The sequence below is a fragment of the Camelus dromedarius genome, chromosome 9 (genome assembly GCF_036321535.1).
Source record: "Camelus dromedarius isolate mCamDro1 chromosome 9, mCamDro1.pat, whole genome shotgun sequence".
In the NCBI taxonomy this organism is placed as follows: domain Eukaryota; kingdom Metazoa; phylum Chordata; class Mammalia; order Artiodactyla; family Camelidae; genus Camelus; species Camelus dromedarius.
The window spans coordinates 66,445,103-66,466,937 of NC_087444.1; the positions used below are offsets into that span (position 1 = coordinate 66,445,103).

The 21,835-nt window shown below is 37.0% G+C and overlaps 1 protein-coding gene across 6 annotated transcripts in view; it reads right to left on the reverse strand.

Moving 5' to 3' along the window:
- Positions 1 to 21,835, reverse strand: part of ZNF529 (zinc finger protein 529) — a 198,529-nt gene that overhangs the window by 74,476 nt on the left and 102,218 nt on the right. Inside the window, exons 1-4 of one of the 6 annotated variants that reach the window (XM_064489583.1) lie at positions 18,338 to 18,654; positions 11,655 to 11,715; positions 9,931 to 10,078; positions 7,340 to 7,423 (exon numbers count right to left, since the gene is read on the reverse strand). In XM_064489583.1, the coding sequence (XP_064345653.1) occupies positions 7,340 to 7,423; positions 9,931 to 10,078; positions 11,655 to 11,715; positions 18,338 to 18,383 (339 nt within the window). In that variant the 5' untranslated portion in view covers positions 18,384 to 18,654. Of the gene's footprint in view, positions 1 to 1,955; positions 1,999 to 7,339; positions 7,424 to 9,919; positions 10,079 to 11,654; positions 11,716 to 13,580; positions 14,117 to 18,337; positions 18,655 to 21,835 lie in introns of those variants that run through there. The other 5 variants (XM_064489585.1, XM_064489584.1, XM_064489588.1 and 2 more) reach the window with 5 other exon arrangements.

Consider the following 21,835-nt stretch of genomic DNA (forward strand, 5'->3'; position numbering starts at 1 on the left):
CTCCATGATCTCTCAACCCATTCTGAGACCTGCTTGGGAATCTACCTTGTTTCCCCTGGAAAAATCTCACTATGTGAGTAATAAACCTTTCCATACCCTCTTGGTGCCTGTGTGGTAACATCAGTCTTGACATCCAAACCAAATTTTGGTTTGAGGGTCTATCCCACATCTGTAGGGTGGTTGCAAAAATCTGAGCCAAGTGTCTACACAATGACCATCACAATCAGGGTTCTTTCCTCTCATGCTTTGGCTTGCTAACTAGCCCTGCTGCCTTTGGCAACTGTGAATTTTGAGTTGCTGCCAGCTGGAAGGCATGCTGTTTGACCTATACTTCTGCCTGCTAGAGAGTTTTTGCTTTGAGCTTGGCTGCTTTGTGCTGTACTTGCCGAGTCCTACCAAACCTGTGTTAGAAACTGACCTAAGTCAGAAGTTTTTATAATTGGCATTTAGAAGAATGAGATTGAAGTCTCCCTTAAAGCAGCTCTGGGTCATGCATGTGTCTTGGCCCAAATCTATCTATCTCAGAGTGAATCATATGTCTCAATTCCAAGCATAAGTCATTACTGTGCTATGCTCAGGAGAATGACTCGTACTCTGTGATCACTAGTTGTGTGTTTCAACTAGGTACTGGCCCCTATTCTAAAGTGCACTAAGAAGAAGACTGATATCCTGTGCAATATTCAGGTCCACTGGGTGATTGCTTCTTGAAGGAAGTGCAGTCACCACATGGCATGCTAAGTCTACTTTCCTAAAACCAGATGGTTTCCTAAGACCCTTTGCTAAGACACCTTTGCTGGTGCTGCTGCCTGTGCCTCAGTGAGCAAGAGATTCTGATCCTCAGGCTTACAGGAAAAAACTTACATGGAACTCTGTGGTACAGTTCCTAATGAACAGTGTCCCTGAATGCTTTATTCCTATCCCTTTTGAAGGGCTATAAGACAACATCACTCTATTTACAACTGTAAAATAAAAAAGACTCTGAGTTAGATAGAGGGCCACAAATTATCAACATTTAGAAAGGAGGGTGGGGAAATCAGTATCCAGGGTTGCTAAAATATATTACCAAAATGTCTATTTTCAACAACAAAAAAAAACTATTATAACTGAAAAATTGTGCTCTACATGGGAATTTGACACAACATTGTAAAATGATTATAAATCAATAAAAAATGTTTAAAAAAATTTTTTTAAAATGAGACATATAAAGAAATAGGAAAGTAAGACCCATACACAGAGGAAAAGCAAGTAAAAGAAACAGACTTGAAAGAGCCCAGATATCACATTGAACAGACAAGGATATCAAACCAGTCATTAAAATTATGTTCAACAGCTAAAGAAAATCACGATTAATGAAGCTAAGAAAAATACAGTGACAATGCTTCATCAAAGATTAACCATTAATAAAGAGATTGAAATTATAAAAAGATGTAGAATAAGTCCTGAGCCATAATTAAAGGTCTTCCCACATTCTTTACATTCATAGAGTTTTTCACCGTTGTAGATTCTCAAATGTTTAGGTTGTGAGCAATGAATAAAAGCCTTCCAGTATTCTTTACATTCATTGCACTTGTTACTATATTGAATTCTCTGTTTTTTAGTAAGGTATAATGTACCAACAATTTCTACACTTTCCTTACATTCAGAAAGTTTTTCTTTAGAATGAGTTCTTTTGTGATGACTAAAGAATAAATGGCAATTGAAGTTTTTTCTAAATTCTTTACATTCAAAACTTTTCTCACTAGTATAAAATTCCTGAGCGAATAAAACATGTTGGCTAAAAATGGGCATGTGTTCATGGCTGATAATAAATTGCCTGAAATAGCCCTCCTGCTGTCCCTGTTGTCTCTCAAATTGACTTTTGCATTCCCAAGTATCTCTGAAAATGGATTTCTCTGGGTTATGGCTTTAAAATGGTTCCATGACAACCCATTGGGATGATTCTGTCTCATAAATACCTTTTTGGAGATAACTTCTTGGGCTCACACCTGGAAACCAAGTCTGAAAGATAAGAAACACATTTTAATTGCTGGTTTTGTATTACCAGTGAAATAAAATATCTCTAGTAGAAAGAGAGAGAATTGAAAAAAATTTACATAACAAATGAAAGCCTTGGGGAGCTCTCAAATACTATCATGAAACTGAGTGAAAAAAGGACAAGGAGATGCAGAGAAATGAAAGCTCATGAGAGAAAGTGAGGGAGTTAATTAACAAGTCAGTGGTCCTGAAATTTTCATCTACTTCAAAATCACCTTGGGAGTCTGTTGCAATTATGGATGTTTACAAAACATTATAGATCAACTGAATCAGAATCTACAAGATCTATATGTTTAAAAAGCTCCACCAGGCCAAAGATTATGTGATGGGAGACTACTAGTTGTCCCAAAATGCCTTAGTCTCCTTTTGTATGTTGATTGAATCTATGGTTTTTAGTTGAGAACAGGCTGCCTTTGCAGCAGAATATGCCATGTAACTGGATTCTACCTAAAGAAATGCAGGAGTATTGTGTAGTACCCTCTGATAACTTAAAGGGTCAGCTGGCCCATGCCCTGTATCTGTTATTCTGCCACTTCCTCAGCAAAGCCAGCTGCAACGTGGATGTGATGGTTTTGCAGAGCAGAGCTGCCACTCCAGCCTGGATTTCAATGCAAGAGAAAATTGAATTTCTATATATATAGTTTAAACTACAATTATTTTGCATATATTTATCAGATGCAGCCAAACCTATATCCAAACTAAAACAGTTTCCCATTGAACTGAAATTTTAAAAATCCACATGAGCCTTATACAAGGCCTCTGATTACCTATAAGACCTCTTTTTGAGTCCAATTCCTTTTTATTAAGGAATAAATGTGTTACACCATTAACTTCCTTTTAACAACTAGGACATTCCAAAGTCTTTCCTATATTAGAGCTTTTCAGAGGCTGTTTCAGAAAAGAAAGTTTGAGAGTGACAACTAAATAAAGCATTCTATTCTAACACAATTTATTTTTCCATTTTCCTAATGATGGACTTTGGGATGTTTCCAGTTTAGGGCTATTATGATTAGTACTGCTATGAGCATTCTTTGCACGTTTCTTTTAGTGGAAATAGGACTACTTTTTGCTAGGTGTATATACCTAGGAGTGAAATTGCTGCATCAGCGCATATGCATTTGTTCAGTGTTAGTTGACACTATCCAAAAGGGTTCTAACTTACAAGTTCATCAAACTCGAAAAGAGTTCCTGTTCCTCACATCCTCACCAACACTCGTGATTGTTACTCTTCTTCAGGTGTCCTGGCAGATGTGTTGTGATACTGTATTGTAGTTTAACTTGCAGTTCCCTGATGACAAATGATGTTCAACACTTTTCCATATGTTTGTTGGCCAACTGGATGTCTTTCATAATTTTATTAATTTTTGTCCAGTTTTATTAAGTTTTTTGGCGGTAAAGTTCATATACCATAAAATCCATTTTATACATTTTGAAGTATTACAATTCAGTAACTTGTACTATATTCCCAATGTTGTACAAGACCACTAAATCCACAGCATTTTTATCATGTCAAAAAGAAATCCCACACCCACAGTCATTTTCTTTTCTCTTTCCCCCGAGTCCCTGGCAACCACTAATCTGCTTTATGTCTCTATGAATTTATCTAGACATTTCATACAAATGGAATCATACAATACATGATGCTTTGTGTCTGTTCTCACTCAGTATAATGTGTTCAAGGTTCAATAATGTTGTAGCACATATCAGTACTTCATTCCTTTTTATAGCTGTGTAATATTCCACTGCACAGATATACCAAATTATGTTTATCTGCTCTTCAGTTAAGAGACATTTGTTCATCTCTGGATTGTATTCTTCTTTTTGATTTGTAGGAATTCTAAATTTATTCTGGATATAACCAACATACATAATGCAAATATCTTCTCCCACCCTGGGACTTGTCCTTTCACTCTCTTAGTACTAAATTCTGATAAAGAGAAGTTCTTAATTTTAAGGTAGTCTAATCCTAAGGTCATGAAAATATACCCGTATTGTCTTCTTGAAGCTTTTACTATTTTACCTTTCATATTTAGATCTATAATCCACCTAGTGTGAAGTAGAAATCAAGATTCCTACTTTTCAAGAGATATTAGCACATTTTATTGAAAAGACAATCCTTTCCCTGACTTTGTCTTGTATCAAATGACTATATGATAGTCATTTTCTGTATAATCCACTTCAGTACATATTTCAACTCCCATAACTCCTTTGAAACATTTCCAACTAAAGGCAGTAACAAAATTAACCAAAATCAGTACTCAATTGTCAGTTGTCATTCTACCTGACTCATTAGCAGCATCTGACACAACCAATCAATCCCTTTCCTTCCTGTATGCCATAATTTCCCGATTATCCTCCTACTTCTCCACTGGTATTCAATCCATCTTAATGCATTCTCCTCCAATTCCTAACCTCTAAATGTAATGTCCCAGAACTCAGGCTCTGGCCAGCCCTCAATACACACTCCTACTAAACATCAGTCATATACTGCTAAATCTTAAATTTCTACCTCTAACTTTGAAAAAAATAGTTTTTTAATTGTGGTAAAATACATGTTAAGATAAAATTTACCATCTTACCCACTTTCAAGCGTACAACTCAGTAGTTTTAAGTATGTTCACGTTGTTGGGCAATGAATCTCCAGAACTTTGTCATCTTGCAGAACTGAAACTCTGTATCCATTAATAACTCTCCACTCTTCCCTCCTCCAGTTCCTGGCAACCACCATACTGCTTTGTTTCTATGGATTGACCATACTAGACACTGGAATCATACAGTATTTGTTGCTGTTCTTTTGTAACTGGCTTATCTCACTCCGCAAAACATCCTCAAAGTTCATTCATGTTGTAGCTTGTGTCAGGATTTAGTTCATTTTCAAGGCTGAATAATATTCCATTATATATATGCACACAGATATACACATTTTATTTACTGATTCATCCATCTGTTGATGGAGACTAGGTTGCCTCCACCTCTCAGCTACTGTGCATAATGCTGCTAAGAACATGGGTATACAAATATCTGTTTGAGTTGCTGCTTTCAATTCTTTTGAATACATATCCAGAAATGGAAGTGCTGGATCACATGGTAATTTTATTTTTAATTTTTTGAGGAGCCACCATACTCTTTCTCATGGAGGCTGCACCACTTTACATTCCACCAACACAAGAGTTTCAGTTTCTCCATATCCTCACCAGTTCTTGTTATTTTCTGGTTTTTTTTTAACAGTAGCCACCTGAATGGGTATGAGGTGATATTTCATTGTGGTTTGGATTTGCATTTCCCTAATGGCTAGTGATGTTGAGCATATTTTCCTGTGTTTGCTAGCCATTTGTATATGTTTTTTGAAGAATATCCATTAAAATCCTTTCCTCATTGTTTAAATTAAGTTGTTTGATGTGGTTGTTTTTGAAGTGTAAGAATTCTTTATATATTCTGGATATTAATCCCTTATCAGATATACGATTTACAAGTACTTTCTTCTATTCCATAGGTTGCCTTTTCAATTTATTGATGCCTTTGATGTAAAGCATTATATATATTATATTATTATTGTGTCATATATAACATATAAATATTATATATTTTACTGTTGCTCTTGATGTATATTACTCTTAGCTTTTATCTTACCCCTGAGCTCCCCATTAATCATCTAATTGCCTAGTTGAAATCTTCATGTAAATATGTAATAAGTATCTCAACCATAACATGCCCAAAGATAACTTTAAATTCCCATTTCTAGACTCATTCATGCTCCAGCTTAACCCATCTCAGTAAATGTAACCATCTTTTATGAATAGGTTAAACCAACAGTTTAATTTTTTTCATCTTACTCAACTTATACTGCATTAGCAAGCATGGTCAACTTGTTCTTTAAAATGTATAAAGACACCTGATCATTTATCACCACCATTTCTATCACAGTCTAAGGTACACTGTTGTACTACTGCCATAGCTCTCAAATTGGTCATCTGCTTTCCTTCTTCTTCCACTAAGCACATCATATCCAACTGATGTAATATGACTTCTGTTCCCAAATCCCTCTAGTAGTTCCCAATCACATTTGGGAAAAAAAGATTATTATAATACTCTATAAGTCCCTATATTCCTTAGTGTCTATCTACCCCTCTTATCAAAACTTGTAGGATGCAACTAAAGCGATATATAGAGGAAAATTTACAGGCTTAAATGCAAATAGAAAAAAGAAATTCTTAAAATGAATCATCTAAACATGTATCTCCAGAAGTTAGAAGAACAGCAAACTAAGACCCCAATGAGTAGAATTAAGAGAAAAAAAACAAAGATAGTCAGAATAAATAAAACAAATAAATATATAATATAGAGGATTTCTGGCAAGACTGATCAAGAAAATTAGACTACCTATCCAACAGATTGAATATTCATTATAAAGAAAAAATTACAGTGGAATAACTTGGCAAACACCACCCAAACTAAGTGATCAAAGGTAACATCACTAATAATAGGACAGAATGACATTATGTACCTCTTAAATGATACATTGAGAAGGACACATTACCAATGCAATAATCCTGCCATACAGCTTTAGTTCATTCCTTTTAACAACTACATAGTATTCCACTGTATGAGTATACATTATGTTCCATGTGTGCCTATCTTTCCTAAGAACAAAGATACACAAAGATTACACACACACAAACACACACAGGATACCACCATATAAAGTTGCTTTATCAACATGGAATATTATATTCTATAGAACTGATAGGTATATAAAAAAAGTAATAAAAGTATAAAAATACACACAGGAGTAATGATCACTACCTTTAGGATGGGAGAATTCTTTTAGAATTCTCTGAAGACAAGGGAAGGAAATCAGATTGGAGAGGTCTAAGATTTCGTATCTTATGTTGACTGGTGGGTACATGAATGTATTTTATTATCTAAGTCCTTTGTATATAAGAACTATTTCAAAAAATGATCCCAAATTAGTCACTAAAGAATTTTCAGCTTTAATAAACTCTAGGGGGAAAAACACTTAAATTTTCCTCTTTCTTGTCTCAATTTATCAGACTTTTTAAGGTATGGCTAAGTAGTTTGAAAAATATTTTCAATAATGGTATTAATCTCCAAATTAAAATGGTAAGCTTTATTAAGTTTAATAAAGCACTAAAAATTTTGACTTGAAAGCTTTCATCAATTTAATATATGAAACATTGTTAACAATAAAGTAACTGACAGCAGAGGACATTAATCATTGTAAAAAAGCAAAACCTGTATATGGATACCTTACTCCATTTATTTTATGTTTGCTTTCAAAATTTACCTCATGAGCCAACATTCTGTATAATTCTTCTTTTGTAATAGCTAGTCGTTCCCCGTCAATGCTGTCGACCACAAGAATGATGAACTAGAAGTGAAAAAAAAAAAAAAAAAAGAAAATTGAAGGGGATGTGAGGTGCTCTGCAAAACTATTCTAAGTGCTAGAAGTACTTTCAGTGATGGCATCATCATCACTATAAAATGGTCTACTGCGTTTTCATCATCAGGAGTTTACATTATACTGAATCACATCAAGCAGCAAAATCCAAGTGTTAATAAAAAAAAATAACTCATAATTCAACAAATAAAAACCATGCCCAAGTTTATTTTCAAATGGTGATGCTTGAATGTATAATATACCCTAATATGTACTAAGATTTATTTTAAAATGCAGGTAATAAAAAGTAATTTTTAAAAAGGAAGTCACAGTAATTTAAGTAACCTTCACTAAAACTTAAAAGTACTCTGTACTCATTCAAGCAATTGATAATTATGTTTTAGAAAGAGGCTAGTTTGAAAGAAAAAAAAGAAACACGTTTAAAAAAACTAACAAGACATTTTTACATGACAATATCAACAATAAAAGGGCAAGAAAAATGTGCTAAGTAGAAATATACTTGGGTGTTAGTAACATACTAAAGATGCAGATGAAATTAAAGCGTGCAAAGAGAACAGGAGAAAGCTATTGGTAATGGTGTGCATGAAAAAAGGTGAAGGTAATACATTAAAAATAATGTATCTTTGATAAGAAAAATAAGAAGATAAAGTGATAAAGGGCCCCTAAATGGAACATCTTACGCAGAAGAAAAAGCTAAGAAGTGACATGAACTGGTTTCAAGAGTTATAGAAGAGAAGTGATGTAAAAGAAATTGAGACAGGAAGGTTAGAATCAGATTATTCAGATGGCTTTAAAATTAGGGAAAGAGACAACTATAGGAACCCGAATATAAACTGAGGGCTGAGAATGATGAAAGAAAAGAAAATAGAAAGGATAAATATAAGAAACACGGCAAACTTTCTTATGGGGAGGTAACTATAAATTAATGAGAGGAAGGTGTCAGGAATTAATCAACAACTTTGACTCGCTGTATTAAAATGGAGACATTTCAGCTTTTGAACGATCCCTCCATGTAAAGAATTGAAGAAGCAAGACCAGGGTGAACAAGGCGATGGGAGAACCACCACACAGACGAGAGCCCTACAAGAGTCTGACTGCAAGTGCCATGTGCTATGCTGGTGGGCTTACATCAGAGGCCAAAACTTCTTTGCAGTAATTTTGATATTCTTGTAGAAATGGTTTATTTAAAGAACATTTCCTGCAAATGGCATCAGTAATAATGTGCCTCTTTCTGGATCCACACAAAGTCTTCTAAAGTTCCAGCAATTTCAAAAACTACCACTTAGTAATGCTATAAATATACGTGGATCAGCCAGAACCAACTTTTACCTATTCACCAAAGATAAGTGTCCTTTTCACACTTGGAGCTAACCATCAGCTTTGAAAACATTCCAACAGCTATGCTGCAATGTTGTTCTTTCCTTACTCTCTAACAAATTTTAGTTTTGGAATGTTATTTTACTGCAGAAAGATACATTAAACTAACCTATAACCATAAATTTTAGCTTCCCAACTTATCTTCCCCCTGCAAACTAAAAAAAAAAAAAAAAAAAAAACCAAAAAACTTAGTGCTCCCACATCTGATGAACATCTATGACGTGCCATCTTGGTGTGACCACTCCTGTACTGCCCTGGACTATATATGCACATACACATATGCTGTTACAATATAAACCTAGAGGAATACATGGTTCTTTTTTTAAAGGCAATTTATTCACACAAAATTCCTTGCATCAGTACTCCACCTCCTCCGCACTCCCACCCCTCAAAAAAGACTCAAGTTTTAAGAGGCTTCCATTTAGAAAAAATAATTTATTTTGTGTACCTCTTTGCAAAGAAAAATTATAGACCCAAATGGGCTTTAGCATTCCCAAGGACAAACCTCTCTCAATCACACTGCACAGTTTAAAACAAACAAACAAACAAACAAACAAAAAAATCTGCCTGTAAGAAATAAAAACAAAGTAGAAGATATTCCAGATTTGTTGTCCAGGTTGACTGTGAACCAGGAAAATAAAATATATAACAAGAGAACACTGGGGAGGGGCTGGCCTGCATATCCATTTGCTTTTCAATTAAAACAAAATCCTCCCAAAATTGTGAATGCTCAGTTTCATATTACTTAAAAATTCTGTATTAAATTACACTTATATTTTATTCCTCCCCTAACGAGGGTCTCTTATAAAGTTGGGAAAGGTTACAGAGTTTATTCCAGTGTCCGATTTCTCCAACAATGGAGCTCTATCAGTATCACCCTCAGGGGCCACCAAGAGCAAGCCTGACTACAGAAAGCACTCCACTGATGACAGCCCCCATTACTCCTCCCGCCTGCCCTTCTCTTCTACTTGAGGGCCTCACATTCCTCACAAAAGAGAATCTTATTGAAAGGCAGATGTAGCTATGCCTTATGTCCAGTCTGTTTTCTGGGTTTACCCCTTGGTTGTTTTCATTAAACTTCAGAAGTACCTGTAGTGTACCTCGGTGTTTGTGTAATACGTATTCCACGATGACCGCAGGGACTCCTGACCACCAATATCCCACGTGAGAAAATGAGTGTTCTTCACGACAGTTTCTTCAACATTGCTTCCTGTGGTTGGAGATGTATGAACCACTTTGTTCATTAAGCTGTTAAAAGACAGACACCATAAAAGCTCTCGTCAATCCCGAGAACCTGAAGCACATTTTCCCTGTACTTTTATATGAATCAACCTTCCTTACTTGCATCAGTGATGGTAACCACTAGCAACAGAAATGGAACTCCGGAGAACATTTGTGCAAATACCTAGACAGAACAAATCCTGAAGGAAGGCTGGTTTTTTTGTTCTTTTAATGGAGTAAACTACAGGCTTGATCTGGATAGAAGGCAACTGTGAGGAGAAGTTGCATCTCTGTGGCCAAAATTCCAGTAGCTCCCGTGCCCTGTTACTGGCTAGAGCAGAACCAATGCCCCATCCTGAAAGAGCAGGTTTCCAGGTGACTTTCCTCAACTTGCAAAGTAGTCACCGTTGCACAGTAGGCTGTCTGTAATTCTGAAGACTATTTATGTGAGAAAACAGACCCAGCTGAGGCATAAAAATTACTGCATGCCTATTAACCGAAACTGCAGTCTTGAAAACACCTTGGGCAAATGAAAATGTACGTATTAGAATGCTGATGCTCCTATCACATGTATTATCAGAATTACCAGTGAAGCTACACTAATTAATTCAACAAATACATATTTACCTATAACACATCAGTACTGTGGTGGAAAAGCTTATAACTCTCTCTTGGGTTTTATATATATGTACATACATATTTTGAAGCTATGTGCAAAATTACTTCAACAGTGATGGCAGGTTTCTGAAATGTGATGTGATGTCTAAAGCTTAAGTCATATTAAAATACATCACGGCCAATGAATGAATGTTTAAAAAAAACCAAGTGGTTATTAAACTCTGAAACAACAAGCCAGAAGTTGGTAGCTTTTTAGCAAAATAGCCAAAAATACATTAAGAACTGCTTAAGTGAAAGCTCTCAGCTGCTACACTTAAGATGCGGTGCGGAGAGGTTAAGAGCCACACGATGGTGCGCGGCATTTAGTAACTATTCGTTAAACTCAGGGACACAGATTCATTTCCATTGCTTAACAAGGATCATTTCTTTGGAACCGAAGATAATGGGAGGTCATCTGACAAGGGGATTGATGGCCTGTTAAAATTTCCTTAAAGTATTAAAGTATTTCTCTAAAAGGCTCAAGCCTCTTCCTATTGCAAGCTACTAACGCAGTTATTTTCAGGGGCGATCTTCATTTCTGGTGAGTTGCCACGTCTGGAAATGTTTAAAACTTCCAGAGCTATTAGGCAGGAGAGTAGCAGAAACTTCCTAGATAGGCATCTGTCTGGCCACATGCAGCTCAGAGTGGGAAGACCTAAGTGAAACGCACTTTATCCCTTCATTCCAGCGCGAGAATGTGTGCTTCACTTAGTTTTAGTTTAATATTAATTCTTTCTTTCAAGGCTGGAAAAAGACGCATGTTTTTGAAGGCTGTAGCAAACATACAGCAGTTTACCCTATTCACTTTTTAATAAATTTTGTGTCTGCTAGAAGACAAAACCACGTGTCTTAAGTTTTCCCACTATAATGGTATCTCATTCTAATTATACAATATTAGCTCCAATAACTAAAATAACAAAAACCTTAATTAAACCCACATACTTACAATTGATAAAGAATGGTGGTCTTCCCTGCGTTATCCAGTCCCACTATGATTACTTTGTGTTCTACAAAGAGAAAGCAAACCATAAACAGTTAACATTGCTGCATACTTCAATTACGTGCTTTCAACAATGATTATTAGTTAGCTCTCTAATGAGAATCATTCACTGGATATTTATGCCTGGATTAAGATATGGAAAGAGAGCTTTATGATGTCAAGGCTACCTGCCTTAATTGAGACAATCTAGTATGATATTCTTTTCCATCCTTATAAATAAAAGAATGTGGGAGATGAGTTAGAGAAGCACAAGAGGACTGCATCACTTATACTGAGTTTGGGGGGAAAAGCCAAGACATTAAGGACTTAAAATGTTAAGTACAAAGGAATAAAATGTTTTACACACCTGTTTGCCCTCTACCAATCAAATTAGCTTTTTATCAAGTTTTTAAATCCAAACACCTGGATGTTTTCCCCACTTACATGTACCAAGATTTTTTTTTTCACTAAAAAAAAAAAAAAAATGCAACTGAAAGCATAGAACTGAAGTTTTCCCTGTCAATAACAAGGCACGTAGTTTCAACCAGTTTTCACACCTTCCATTAATTTATGGGTAAATAAGCAATTACAAAAGAAAATAAAAACAAAACATCTCTTCAGTTCCCTTCTCCATTCTGCTGCTATGCACTAAAAACAAGCCAATTCTTTCTTAAGGAGTTTTAATGCCTGTCTAATTAGTCTGTTAAGTGGGAGATGTTCTGAAACCTCCTTAGAACAGTCCAGATATCTTCTTTTTTAGATTTGAACCTATCTATACAGAATATTTTGAAGATTCCTCCTCCCCAGGGCAGAATGCTTAAAAAGCTACCAGTGAACCTCAACAGGGTATGTAAGGAAGTCACATAAACCTTCACACAATCAGCTGATTTGTGGTGAATGATCTGACACAATTCACAGCAGAATCCTGCTGCTCTTGTTAACCTCTGAAGAATGTCAAAATTCTGATTATACACCTCATCAAGTATTAGCTGATATTCCTACCCTAAAGTGTCCATACGCATCAGTCAAAAAAAGGGGCCATAATTCACAGACAAGTTCTCATGTGGTCACTTTGGACATTTATATTTTCAGATAAAACCACACTATAAAAATGGTAGTTTTTCAGGTTGAAGGGCAATTATACAAAATGGAAATTCAAAACATGAAAAATAGTAATGTGGGTAAATATAAGAAAAATTTACTCTCTTTAAAGAACGTGATTGTCTATGGCAAAAATTATAACACTGTATTCTGCAACTTACAACACACGTAGACACAATACAAACACGTAACCTGTATAAAGGACTAGAGGAGGGGAGAGTACAACTCCATATACAGTTTAAAGATTCTTAAAACTTCCAAGCATTAGATTACTAACCCTTAGTTGCCTTAGGCTGCAAAAAGTTAAGAATGTATGTTGCCTAGAAGGACCATCAAAATTATGCAAAATGGAATTTTAAAAAAAGGCAAAAAATAAATTAAAATAGTATTCTTCTAAAGAAATAATAGTTAACCCACAAGAAAGTGGGAAAAGAGGAATAGAGTAATAAAACAAAACAGAGATGGGAAAAAACAGGAAACAAATGATACAACAACATACCTTAACATCTAATCATATCATAAATCCAACCATATCAATAAATTGGGTCAACATTCCAATTAAAAGAGAATTTCACCCTAGATAAAATAAACAAGATCCCAACATACGCTCTCTAGAAGAGATACACATTAAGATATAAAATATATAAAGAAAATTAACACCTTAAAGAAACATGCATAGAACATTGCATACAGAATACACGTTCAAGTGCAAATGGTACATATACCAAACAGACTATTTTGATGAACTATAAAAGTCCCAATAAATTTGGAAAAAAAAAAAGGACAGCTTACAGAGTATGCTTCTGACTGAGACAGGAGGGAAGAAGGCAGGGCACAGCCATTCAAGGAATGACAGCAATTAACACCAGAATGGCATAAGTTCAATTCCCATTAGGCCTTGAGGCTCAAGATAGTGGAAGGTTTGGCTTCGATTAGACCTTGAGCTTCATTATATCCTCACTGTAATATATTAACATGAATAACATGAATAACACACCCACAGGCACCAAGACAGCTCCAAGGCTAATTGTAAAAGGTCAAAGAGTGGGCAGTGGCCAAATTCCCAGGAATCCCAGCCCATTCCCCAGGGTAGTTAGGATGGTCCTCCCACCAGTGAAATTATGAAGCTAAGGAGCACATAAAAACAGGCCACATGGCACCTCATTGCCCCCTCTGGCTCCCTCCTCTTCAGAGACGGCCCGCACTGTCTAGGGAGTGCGTACCTACTCTTACTTTAACCAAAGCACGCAACCCACACACCTTGTGGCCTTTCTCTCGGTGAACAGCCTACACTTTCTGCAGTATGTATCTCTCTAAACAAATCTACCTTAACTCAACTGTGGGTCGCTCTTTAATTCTTTCCTGCTTGAAGCCAAGAATCCAGTCCTGGCCAGGCAGGTCCCAAGGGCTCAACCGAGGACCCTCCTCACACCCCCCTGCATCACGAAAACAAATATTTGGAAACTATAACAATACTTGTAAAGATACCATAGGTCAAGGAAGAAATCAAATTTTTTCATGTTTCAAACTAAATGAAATATAACATGTTAAAACCTGTGGAGTAAAGCTGAAGCAGTAATTAACAGAACAGTTACAGCTTTAAGATGTTTACAGATGAAAGGAAAAAGAAGCAAAAATAATGCCATACACCCAACCCTTAAGAAGAAGGGAAGAGGGGAGTAAAGTAAACCAAAAGTAAGTAGAAGGAAGTAAATAACAAGAATTAGGAAAAGACAATAGAGGGAAAAATCTCTTCTTTGAAAAGATTAACAACACAAAATGGGGAGAAACTACTTCCAAAATGTACCTGAAGTCATTGCAGGAGAAGACAAAGTCTAGAGATAAAAATCAAAGACACAAATGAACTCATTTACAAAACAGAAACTGACTCAGAGAAAACAAACTTATGGTTACCAGGGCAGGATGTGGGTGGGAAGGGATAAATTGAGAGTTCCAGATTTGCGGATACTGTCTACAACATATGAAATACACACACAAGTTTCTACTTAAAAGCACAGGGAACTATATTCAATATCTTGTAATAATCTATAAGGAAAAAAATAAGAAGGAATATATGTATGTATACGTATAACTAGAACATTATGCTGTACACCAGAAATGGATAAAACATTGTAAGCTGACTATACTTAAATAAAAAAATTTTTTTAAATCATTTGAGTTTCAACAGACTCCAAAGTAATCCACAGGGAAAGAAAAATCTTCAGTAAATTATACTGGGACAAGCAGATATTCTTCTAAAAAATTAATAAATCACAACACCTACCCACATAACCCCCAAAATAATTTTAGATGGCTCATGGGCCTAAGCATAAAAGCTAAAGCTTCACCAAAATAAAAAATTTTCATTCAAAAATGTTAAAACAAACAAACAAACAAACAAAAAACTCCATTGGCAAAAATCCCCATTAAAACAATGAATATGGAAGAAAAAAAAAAAAGACACTGAATAGGGAAGCCATGGTAGAGGAAAAGGGGGATATTCACAAAATGTAGCTTATAAAAGACTCAATTCCAGAATATATAAATATAAATGGTTTTTTGACCAAAAAACAAACAAAAAACCCCAAAACAAAAAAATGGGGAAAGGATTTGAACATGCTGCAAAAGAAGGTACACAAATGGCCAATTAGCACATGAAGAAGTGTTTAACACCCAAAAGTCATCAAACAAATGCAAAGTGAAATCAAAGTGAGGTACCACTGCACACCCAGCAGGCTGACTGACATTAGGTTACTGGCAACACCACATGTCAGTAGAGATGTGGAATAACTAGAAATGTCAAATGTTGCTGGTCGAAGTACAGAAATGGTATAATCACTTTGGAAAATATAACAGTTTCACTTACTACAAACTATTATGATGCAAACGAAGAAACAAGCCATAGTATATTCATGCAACAGAATTATTTCCAATAGATCTATCAGGAAAGTTTCCAGTGAAGAGCTAATATAAAAATAGAAACAGAAGGGAAAAAAAAACTTAAGACACTTAAAAGACATAGCATTATGAAGCAATACCACAAGAATTTTAAAAAACAGCAAATAAGAAAAAGCATTTATAAACTAAAAATAAGATAGCTGAACCAAATATTCAAAAGATTTGGAAGACAAAGGAAATATCCCAGAAACATATTTTTTTGTAAAAAAAAGTGAATGTAAAATGGAAAAGAGTATCTGATAATCAATTTACTACCATATGACCAACAAGATTCCCAGGAAAGTAGAAATCCTAAACAGTAAAAAAAAAAAATTCCTAGAATGGAAAAAAATGCAACTATGTGTTAAAAAGGTGCAGAAAGCCTAGCACAATGAATCAAAAAATTACCTAACACGGCACAATTCTTTCAAATTTAAAAATGCCAAGGATAAATGAAAGATTCTAAAATCTAGTAGAAAGCCTAAGAAAAAAATCGCAAAATACTGGTGTTAACAACAATACTAGGAGCTGGAGGACAACGACAACATCTTCAAACTTCTGAAAGAAACATTTTCCCAACTCAGAATTCTGTATCTAGCCCAATTATAAATCAAAAGGGAAGACAGACCAAAACATTTTCAGTATTTTAAACTGCAGAAAAATGATCACTTTGGAAACCTTTGCAGCAAATGTCTGAAGCATGTGCTTCATCAAAGAGCAAAGCAAGAAAAACATAAGTTCTCATAAAACAGAAAAGGAAGGGAAATTCCTAGAATGATAGCAAGGACATGTCCAGAACAGCTGTGCACCAGGCACGGAGAGGGACACAGGTCCAACTTGGAGCAGGATAAAACACTGACCGGGCAGAGAGGTGTGTGGACAAACTTGGAGGAGAGCTTCTGTATAGCATGAAATGACTTAACCAAACATACAAAGAAAACTAAGGCAATGAAATATTAGTTACTCTAGGGGAAAAAAGGTGTAGGAAAAAGGGGAACACTGCAGCACAGCAGTAACTAAACTTTATAGTGACAATAATGAAAAGACAGAGTGTGGATTAAGCCAAAACACTATATAGGGGTGATAAGGGAAAAGCGCCAAAGTATTTTCTGTTCTGCTATAATAAATAATTAGTACACCTGAAATAAGTAAAATATTATATGTTGATATTTCATCATTTTTTTAAAAAAGACAAATTATACTGTTTAAAATTTCCATATATGCACATTATCCAGAAATATCAAATTATATACTAGGGAAAAAAGGCTAAGGCATTAAAGACATTTGACTAATATACATCACTTTCAGACTTTAAAATTATATAACTTTTTTAAAAGAATGTCTGTGTTACTTCAACATAAAATTTTTATGTTGAGAAACAAAACAAAAAATTGAAAGTTTTTTTATATTGAGACTACAACAGTTAGTAAGACAAAGTTCATGCCTCAGTGAGTTTTGATTGAAAGAAAAAGACAAGTAAACAAATAAGCTTATATGATGACAGGGATAACTGTTACTCAGAAAAATGGTAAAGACAGAGACTGAGTGTCGGGGTGGTAAGAGTGGTCAGGGAAGGAAGGCAGGCAATGTATATGTGTATGTATCTATCTTTAGTAACCTTGAAAAAAGGCTATTTTAGTATTCTTATCAATCTACGGCACAAGTGAGCTAAAGCCATTTCATTCTCTTCATGACTTATTAAGTCCAGGAAAAAAACCCCACCATATTAGCAGTAACAAATTGGCCATAAAAGACTGCCTTTTTTTAGGCCTGGGCATTAAATGCAAAATGAAACTAGTTGAGTTTTTAAACTGGCTTCAATTACTGAGAAAACATTCTGTTAAAAGAATGCCTAAAACTTTACCTATTGCTGGCCCTTTTTCTGTGCGTAAATTTTCTCTCTTCAGAAGGCATCACATCTGAGTCACTCTGACTCACAACAGGTTTTACAACTTCTCGGCCCTTTGGACTTGCAAGTTTTAGATGTCTCAGAACCACTTCTAGACTAGTTACGGACAAGCAACATAGTACATGGAAGCAAAAGCATTCAGTTTTCCAGCACTGAAGAGAGGAATAATCGGTTTAAAATGAAGATTTCCAGGAACCCCGTGAATCTCTACAGGACAACATATTCCCGAGTCCTGGTGAGCAGGCGAAACAACAGAACGTGAAGGCGCACGGGCTTCAAGAGCAGGGCAGAAAACAAAGCAGCACTAGTTTTAAAAAGTTGATAGGTTTGGGGGCAGACATTTATCCTCAGGCAGGACACTCAGGATGCTTAACGAGAGACGAAAAAGGCCCTGCAAGTGCCTCCGGGTAGCAATGGTGCATTCCGCTTTCCTTCACTAAAATCCCCAAATTCTTGGTTTGGCTCTTGGGAGACCAAATGCCCCTTTCCTGACTCTCCATTTCTCCCCGTCATCACGTCTCTCCAGCATCTACTCCCAGCCTAAAATAATGAGTTCTTACCCTACCCTCTTGACTAACTCACTCACTTCTCTGCGTCTCAGAACGCTAGTGTCCACAGAGAGCCCTGCCTCCCGAGCTGTCCCCTTCGGCGGCCAGACCCACTTCCTCCGGTGCCAGACGTTAGGCAGCTCCATCCTTCTTACCTTGGTTACAGAAGAAGATCCACGGTTTGGCGAAGATCAGCCCCATCACGAGCACCTGGGCGGGCCGCGGGGTCCCTCAGTAGCAGGTGCCTCTGCGCCGGGCCCGCACCGCGGCGCTGGCCGCGGGGATCCGAGGAGAAGCCGACTGGGACCGCGCGGGGAGGGCACTGGCTGGCCGGGAAGCCGCGACCCGCCACCCTGCTACCCGTCAGAAGGCGCCGCGCCGAGTCGCTGCCCGAGAGTCCTTCGTTCGACCCCACTGAGCCCCACGCCGAACCGCAGTCCCCTTGGTCTGAACCCACCCACCCACCGGAGCCTCAGCCAGTCCCAAGCCCGCCTCCGCCCCGCCTCCCCCGCTTATCCCGGAAGGACGGCGCCGGACGTCGGCGGGCTGATGTCGCCCCCCCGCCTCCGACGCGGCGTTTCCTCGGTTTCACTTTCTGCGGGCGGGCTCACCGCGGCCGGATCGCGGGGCGGCGGGGGGGCGGGGTGCGCTTGAGAGTCGCGGAGTTTGCCTGGGTGAGCCCTTCTTCTCTCATCGCTGTTCCGAAGTCCTTTCGCTTTCTTGAGTCGCTGCTGGCTGGCAGGTGCGTCCCTGGCCCCTCAGCCTGGGGGCAGAGTGCAGTTTCTCTGGCTCAGCCGCCGCCGTTTGCCACCTTTCTGCTGCACAGAAAGGAGTGTTTCAGCTGTCACCCGGTTCAGGCTGGCAGGCAGGCTTGGGGTTTGCCGTGATTTTTAATTTTGAATAGGGTTGATTGGGATAGGATCCCTGGAATGCCAGCAGCCACAGAGTTCATGTTTGTGAATAACCTACAGTCCCCCAGTTTTACTAAGTATTTGGTATTTTTCAGGATCCCAAATCCACAAAATAAAACTTACTTTCTCAAGCGTTGAAAGGAAGTAATTTCCTTTAATTAAAGGGGAATCCTAGGAACAGCTGTCTCCTGTTCAACAAAATGGGAAGAAAATGTACAAGTGCAGTACTTGGAGCAAGGAACTATTGTAAACTTACTTACCCAAGTACTTGGGGGGACTGGCTGCAGCTGGAATTGAATTCAGTTTATTACTCAGTTAAGTAAGAGGTGTGTGTTATATATACATGCCAATTCGCTGCTTAATGGTTTCACTTCCATTTTCCTTTCCGTGGTTAGGTTCTACTCTCTTTATCGCTCTTCATTTAGCTTATCATCGTCATCAGTACTTCTTACTTTTGGGGAATTTTCCACATTTCCTTTTTGGATTAGCAATGCAATTCAAAAAATAAACTTTTTGTGCTTTATCAACTGTGTGTTTCTTTTATGTTGTAGTTTGTCATAATGGATTCAGAGTATTAATTCCCAAATGGCCAGAAACAAATGTCTCAAGGTCTTTTCAGAAATAAATAGGAAATACCATTTTAATTACTCTGAGCTTCTGGAGAAGAAGGAAATAAAGGAAGTAAATAACTGCCTTGCATTATAGGAAAGTACTTTGCAAATATCTCAATTTGGGGAGGTGGTGTGGCAAGACAGCATTTAGAGAGAATGTTTTACCTGAACTACAGCTTCTGCAGTGCCTGCAGGTTGGAGGGGGCTGATATATTATTTCTGTTTTCTGTGTAAGTGGGAACTGTTGCCCTAAATTACTTTCCAAAGGTTCTAGATTTTAGTCAAATCCTCACGGAGAGGATTAGATGGATAGGAAACCAGTCACAGAATCTGTAATAAAATTTTCTTAGCCAAAGTCCTTCTTTCTGAGAGTATCTACATCATGAGTATTATGTAAGAAGTCATAAAATTCAGTATCTGCTAAATGGCCTCACATTTCAAGTGTCCAAACATTATTTTATTTTAATAATGAGCCAAGTGTTACCACCCCAATAATGAACTTGAAGTAGGTTTAAAAAAAAAACTTTTATGAAACTTATTAAAGATGTAAAACTCAGGAAAAATTGAAAATATGTTGGATTAAATTTCTTGACACTAGAATAACACTGGAAAATTTAAGTGACCTCTTGCCTTTTTGATAATCCTGCAGACAACTATAGTATTTTCTTGAAGTATAGGACTCTGTGCAAGGCCCTTCCTTTACTTAAGAAATTTTAATTGCTATTTCTCACTTCTTTCTAGACATCTCTATGTGGATGCCCAGATCACAGTCAAATGATAAGTATCTGAACGTGAGCTTAGTGATGTTTACTCCTGTTAAATCAATATTTATTGAAATTTTCCTTTACATCATGTTGTTTGCAAGGCAAAGTGAGTGAAAGATGAATTAGCCATACATTTATCTTCCAAGTGACTTTCAGTCCACTAGGGATGGGTAGGAGGGACAGAAAGCATGTTTTTTTAAAAAAAAATCACATTGTGTGGAAAGGGCTAGAATGGAAACTTATGCAAATAATTCTTTTTCTAAATGTTCATAGCATCTTATCTTTTTCTCTCTCATGGCATTATTACTTTTACCATTTAATAGTGTCATTTGTCATTTCTGTGACTTCAGACTTTTTTGAGGGGTGAGACATCGATATTATGATGTGTGCTTTAAGACAATTTTTTGAGCACTTTTAGGATTACTGCAAAACTGGGGGGAAGGGACAGAGATATTTGGTGTGCTCCTTTCTCCCCCTCCACCACAGCTTCCCTTATTGGTAACATTCCCCCAGCAGAAGGCTGCATTTGTTACCATTGCTGCACCTGCATCCAAACATCACAATCACACCAAGTCTGCAGTTTGCATTAGGAATCGTTCTTGGTGTTGTACTGTCTTTGAGTTTGGACAAATATATAATGACATGTATCTACCATTAGAATATCATAGGATATTTTTACTGCCCAGAAAAACCTCTGTGCTCTGCTTAGTCATTCCCCTCCCCCCCTGTGATATCTTCTTAAAAGCTCTCCAACACATTTAGCTGAGTGCCTTGCATGGGAAAGTAACAGTAAAAGAACAACAGCAGTAACACCATTAGCAACAAAAGTCACTTAAATGTTGCTAACTATGTGTTAGTCTCTGTTCTAGGGTTTTGTCCCTGTTACTTCATTTAATCCAAACAACAACTCTGCGAATCGGGCACTAACATTATCCCCTTTCAACTGATGAAGAGACTCAGGCACAAGTTAAGTGGAATAACTTCCTCAAACTCACCTAGCTCCTAGTGCAGAGTCCACAGCTGGACAGCAGGTAGTCAGTAAACACTCACTGAAGACATAAAAAATTAATATTAGGTAGCTGTTTAAAGAAAAACTTAAACACAGAAGTCTTGGAAATTCTACATCTGATACAAATGCATTTTCCTTTGGTGTTGGGACTGCATCATTTGTGGAGACTGTAACAAAGTGCCTCTGCATTAAAGGATTTTATTAATGTTTGGTGGGGAGCTCCTCAGTAGTGTCTCTGCCCTAAGACATGAAAGATCAACACATTTTACCCCTAGCAGTTCTTTGGTTTTGTTGTCCTGTTTTTCAGATCAGATTGTCGTCAAAGGATGGATGCTTCATTGCCATGCTGAACTTCTTC